Here is a 6,393-nt window from a genome sequence, read left to right as displayed (position 1 = left end):
ATGTCCGTTACTGGACCAAACTGCCATTACCAGAGGCTTTAAGTTGATGGAATCACTAATTCCAGTGCCTGGTAACCTATGAAAATGGATCTGCTAGGGAAACATCCACAGTCTATTGTTATGCATACTTATCTTCCAGAAGCTCTAACCTAGAATGTTGCATTTTCTCCAAGGAGCCAGCAGTCAGATACTGGGTTATCACCAACCTAGTACTATCAATAAGGCACATAATGGGCAAAATAGGCTTTTGTGCACTTAGCCACTGTTTGCAACACCATTTCTGGAAAATGTGGAGAATTCTAAACAGTCAATTAATATCATATCATACAATCCATTTCTAAACTGGAGACAGCTTGTATAACCTTCCCATTGCACATACAGCAACTTGTCATATGAATAAAATGATAGAGAGAAGTAACTAGTCAAAAAATCCTGACAAGTACCATCTCAATTAGGTAATCAAGGTTAGTGTCAGTGACCATTCATGCTGACAACAGCACATACCCCATACTGTTAACAGGATGAGAATGACATTTACTGCTGTATAATCTTCCTGCAAGAACTTATTGACATTAGACTACTTTTAAAAAAACGTATTAGACAAATCACAACTGAGAGACATTCTACAAAATACTTGACAAGAGCTCCTCAAATTATTAAGATAATCAAAAACATGGGAGGTCAGAGAAATCGCCACACACCAGTGGAGGCTAAGGAGACATGACAGTTAAATGCAATATGGTATCTTGAATGAAACTGTAGGGGTGTAAAGGGTTTGATACCTTTCCTCCTTTATGAGAGACAGTCATAACAAAAGATAGGTTAAAGAGAGAAAAACAGCAATTTTGATCAGTTTTATGTGACATGGGAGACTTCCAACTGAAAACTCAAAGACCTATAGTGAACTAGAGTGTGAAGCATGAATGACTGGGCAGAAAAATGACTGGACAAAAAGAGTATAGGCTAATAGCAGTAGACTAAGGGCATGTGGAAGAACCCAGCAATGCCTGTCTGTTCAGACTCTTCTTGGCCTGGTTAGCATTTCTTCCTTCCAGGTATAGGGCAGGATCTTCTCTGGAATGGAGTTCTTATGACCTACAATCAAACGAGGTAGGATAGAGAATTTCCTTATGTTCAGTTCTTAAACAGAAAGGCAGGGAAGAGTTAGGAGTAGCATTTCCAGGTTTTTATGACTGGCATTGGGGAACAGTGGTCCCGGTGTTTACGACCACCTTGGAGAAGAGGTATCCTTGTTTCTATGGTTTGTTTTGGGAGAAAGTGAGGATGAGGAACAGAAGGGACTCGATAAAGAAGGTCACTTTGGATATCATTTTCTAAGCCTCAATAGGAAGAAGAGGACCATAAAAGAGCATTAGGGAAAAATTGGTGGAATTTGAAAAAACATGGTTAGTTAATAATGTTTGAATATTAGTTATGAAGAGGGTTCCACAGTAATGTTAATGGGGACACTAGGAGAGGAGTACAGAGAAACTATTATTGTAACTTTTCTGTATATCCATTCCAAAATAAAAATTTTAAGAGTATTCCAGGTTAACTTCCTTTTTATTGATACTTTTCTGAAAATTAAGCATGCAAAAGAGTTGCTTTTCAGCTCTCACTTCCCTTTCAGCACTGAGTAATAAGATCAAGTTGCATCAAGCTGTCAGTGATGAAGAGGAGAAAACAGATTTCATAGCTGCTGTCATCTTTTGGCTAAGAGCAACGATCCAGTCTCTAATGTGTCAGCCATGGTGGTACGATACAACCCTCATCCAACGATGGGCTCTTACTTCTGGCTTTTGTCTTTGGCAGTGAGGCCACTAAACTAACTGATAACAACTTAGTGTCAAAGAAATACCTAATTTCCAATTAATGCTAACGATACAATTTTTCCTATCATTATCTCTTCATACAATATAAGGGATAGGGACTCGATAAATTTTTCTCAGGGATTCAACTGATTTATTGTCCTCATGCTGAACCTATCAGATCAATTTCAGGATTGAAATTTTTAGTGATTCAGGTTTTAAATGTGACTGTTTTTTCTCTTCTCTGTACTGAGCAAATCATGTAGTCTAAATTGATGGCAGCTTCATCAAGTGTTTTCTTGAATAAGACTGTACTAACTTTTGCTTTACCAAAAGTGAGTCTGCTTTCCAGTATAAGTGCTGTGCTCTTGTTATGAAGTAGCCCTTTTCATTCCAACTCCAAACCTGTTCTCTTAGCTTGGTAGGAACACCACTAACTTGGAAAGCACAGTGCAAGCAGCATCATGATTCTGGAAAACAAGATCGTAGGCAAGATGCTGAGGCAGGATGCATTCAAGGGCTTGAGGAGATGACTTGTTTTATAAACATTCAGTGCAAAATGAATCACTAGAGCAGGATAAACTTAATGTCCTCTATACCCTTCCCCCTCAAAAGTATGCAAGAATCAATACCATCACCACTACCTCCAGTGCACCTGTGCGCGCACACACACACACACACACACACACACACACACACAAGAATGCTTGGGAAATCTCAGGGATATCAAAGTTCCTATAAAAACAGGCAAGACATATTCAGCCATAACAGGGGGGTCAAAATCTAGCAGCAAGTTGAAGGAAACTAACAGAGGGCACAGTTGACCAGAAAAGAAAGTAGAATGCCAAGGGCAGGTTTGGCTCCCACTCAAGTTCACCAGTAATAAGTCATGTTTACAGACTCATACAGACTTTCACATCACTCAGTGACTTTTCATAAATATTTATTGGTGTTATCCACAGAATTTAAGCTATTCCTCTATTTAAAAAACTTCACATTCTAAAGTGAGTTTGTCTATAGGCATTTTCTTATATTTTTTCTATAAAGTTTTTGATATTACATAAACAGAAGTTTTTGTGGGTGAAGATTTTATTTTCTTCAATTCTGAAACTGACACTTCCTCAGGAAAGAAATTTCTAAAAACATTCAATATTTGTTAAAAATCATTTATTCAAAATATAAAATTTTATCCTAATTATTTGATGTTTAATGCAATTAATTTTGTTGTGAAGGCTTTTGTGGTTTTCCCTGAAATGTCTCTGACTTTAGTGAAGGCTTCTGATCATTAAGGATGTTGACAATTTTCTTCTTCATGTGAAGTCTCTGATATACAATAAAACTGATTTCTAATAGTTCTTCTGAAATGTATTATGTTAATAGGATTTCATCCCAGTCTAATAGAGAGACAGGAAAACAATGCATTTAACTAATAGGTCAAATCAGAGAGCTCAATGGAAAACAAATTTAATTCTTGCTTGAAAATAAACAATTGATGAAGATCTGGAAGCAGAGAATTATATTCCAAACAGTTATCCAGACACCAGCTTCCTTTGACACTGTGCTCCACCACATTCAACACACAAAAGCCAACTTTCTGTGGAAATCATCTCAATTCCATCTTACCATGGACCAGGAAGACTATAAGATGCTTAAGGGCCAGGACTAAATGTAATAGATATCATTAGCATCATATTCTTTGGTCAGCGCACCTGGATGAATGAGATTGGGATTTTCAACAAGTTATGAGCCTAGTGGAAAAGGAAAATGTTAAGGAAAACAATTTTCCAGTCTACATGACAAGAGTTTCTCTGCTGTGTGGTATAAAATAAGGTATGAGTTAATTCAGGACTTCTCAAATTCATGATGTGTTAGGGTTTTCTCTCTGGTATGCATTCTGATGTGATGTACTCTAAGAGTTGCCCTACGAACAAAAATTTTCCCACATTCACCACATTCATAGGGTTTCTCCCCTGTGTGAATTCTCTGGTGTACTCTGAGAGTTGAGACATGGGCAAAACCTTTCCCACATTCATTACACTCATAAGGTTTCTCCCCTGTGTGAGTCCACTGGTGTGCATTGAGGTGTGACTTTTGGTAGAAAGCTTTCCCACATTCATTACATCCATAGGGTTTCACACCTGTATGAATTCTCTCATGCACTCTAAGGGAGGAGTTATGGGCAAATGGTTTCCCACATATATTACATTCATAGGGTTTCTCCTCTGTGTGAACTCTCTGATGTGCATTAGCATATGACTTACCAGAGAAAGTTTTCCCACATTCATTACATTCATAGGGTTTCTCCCCTGTGTGAGTCCTCTGGTGTCCACTAAGGATTGACTTTCGGGAGAAAGTTTTCCCACATTCATCACATCCATAGGATTTCACACCTGTGTGAATTCTCTGATGCACTCTAAGGCTTGAGTTAAAGGCAAATGTTTTCCCACATATATTACATTCATAGGGTTTCTCCCCTGTGTGAGTCCTCTGGTGTACCCTAACTTCTGACTTCCGGGAGATAGTTTTCCCACATTCATTACATTCATAGGGCTTCTCCCCTGTGTGAGTCCTCTGGTGTGCCCTAACTTTTGACTTCTGGGAGATAGTTTTCCCACATTCATTACATTCATAGGGTTTCTCCCCTGTGTGAATCCTCTGGTGTAGCCTAAGTTTTGACTTCTGGGAGAAAGTTTTCCCACATTCATTACATTCATAGGGTTTCTCCCCTGTGTGAGTCCTCTGGTGTGCACTGAGGTGTGACTTATGGGAGAAAGTTTTCCCACATTCATTACATTCATAAGGTTTCTGCCCTGTGTGAGTCCTCTGGTGTTCACTAAGGTGTGACTTGTGGGAGAAAGTTTTCCCACATTCATTACATTCATAGGGTTTCTCCCCTGTGTGAATGCTCAGGTGTCCACTAAGAATTGACTTCCGGGAGAAAGTTTTTCCACATTCATCACATCCATAGGATTTCACACCTGTGTGAATTCTCTGATGCACTCTAAGGTTTGAGTTAAAGGCAAATGTTTTCCCACATATATTACATTCATAGGGTTTCTCCCCTGTGTGAATCCACTGGTGTGCCTTAACTTCTGACTTCCGGGAGAAAGTTTTCCCACATTCATTACATTCATAGGGTTTCTCCCCTGTGTGAGTCCTCTGGTGTACACTAAGGTTTGACTTCCGGGAGAAAGTTTTCCCACATTCATCACATCCATAGGATTTTACACCTGTGTGAATTCTCTGATGCACTCTAAGGGATGAGTTAAGGGCAAATGGTTTCCCAAATGTATTAGATTCATAGGGTTTCTCTCCTGTGTGAACTCTCTGACATGCACAAACATATGACTTCTCAGTGAAAGCTTTCCCACATTCATTACATTCATAGGGTTTCTCCCCTGTGTGAATTTTCTGATGTGCTCTAAGCACTGAATTACGGGCAATAGTTTCCTCACATTCATTACACTCATAAGGTTTCTCCCCTGTGTGAATCTTCTGATGTACTCTGAGGGCTGAATTATGGGTAAAAGTTTTCTCACAGTCACTGCATTCATAGGGCTTCCTACCTGTGTGAATTCTCTGATGTGCTCTTAGACCTGAAGTGAAGGTGAAAGATCGCCCACATTCATTACATCCATAAAGTTTGAATCCCACATAAGCTCCAGAATGCTGAATAGAGTGTGAACTTGTACAAAAGGATTTCCCACATTTTTCATATTGAAATTTCTCCCTTGAATAGGTTCTCTGATACCGAATGAAGTGTGCTTTCTGTTCTTCTTTACTCAATGTTTTATCATTGTCATCAATAAATATTACTTGACACAGAGGCTTCTTTTGTTTTTCCTGGATCTCTTGTATGTTGTCATCAATTTTATAATATCCTAAAATGATAAAAATTGAAAACATATTATAAATCTTACACTTTTCATGGAGAGGGACTTGTACCCATGTTTTCTTATGTATTTTATTCTATTGTTTCTGGTCATGTTTCCAAAGACTAAAAATGCACACAGACACTCTTTCTTGTTCCTCATGCATAATGTTTAAAGAAATAGGTATTATTTTCATCCAAGATGGAGTAGTCCCTTTCCTCCCAGATCTTCCTTCTTACAATTAAAAATCCTTACCAAAAAAAAAAATGAACAAACATACAAAGACTCTAGAAAATAGAAAAATGTGAACCTCAGGACTTAAGAAATGACACAGCAGAGAATTCAAAGCTTTGCTTTCTGCTTCCCATATATCCTAGACAGAGTGCTGAAGAAACCTACAATCTGGAGCCAGCAACAAAAAGAGCTCCAAGAAAAAAAAGCATTTCTTCGAGTCAAAAGTAGTTTAGCAGAACTGAAAACATGTTTGAAAACATCCACATAGTCTTGCAAAACAAAAACAGAGCGCTTCTGTTGTTCCATGAAGGCTGATCTACAAGCTAACCTTCCACTGCAATGGATACAGACTATCTGTGTGCTCTTGTAATATTTCCCTCCATGAGCCAAATGGGGAACTCATGGGAAAGATCATAAAGGATCCTGAGAAAGTTCCACTTTCAGGATATGCTGGAAGATATAACAGGAGCTGCTGCCAA

At 38.5% G+C, this 6,393-nt stretch overlaps 1 protein-coding gene across 1 annotated transcript; it reads right to left on the bottom strand.

Moving 5' to 3' along the window:
- Nucleotides 1-2,953: 2,953 nt before the first annotated feature.
- LOC103267020 (zinc finger protein 658-like) lies at nucleotides 2,954-5,689 on the bottom strand (the record flags this gene model as incomplete). The annotated part of the gene is given in 2 exon segments (XM_021715824.1): nucleotides 2,954-3,778; nucleotides 3,780-5,689. Coding segments are annotated over 2 exon segments (2,012 nt in total), but the record flags the coding sequence as incomplete, so codon positions are not given.
- Nucleotides 5,690-6,393: the final 704 nt, after the last annotated feature.

The sequence above is a fragment of the Carlito syrichta genome, unplaced genomic scaffold, assembly GCF_000164805.1.
Source record: "Carlito syrichta isolate Samal-C Ts95f unplaced genomic scaffold, Tarsius_syrichta-2.0.1 Scaffold307768, whole genome shotgun sequence".
Taxonomy (NCBI): domain Eukaryota; kingdom Metazoa; phylum Chordata; class Mammalia; order Primates; family Tarsiidae; genus Carlito; species Carlito syrichta.
This window is presented reverse-complemented; position numbering and strand designations above follow the sequence as displayed.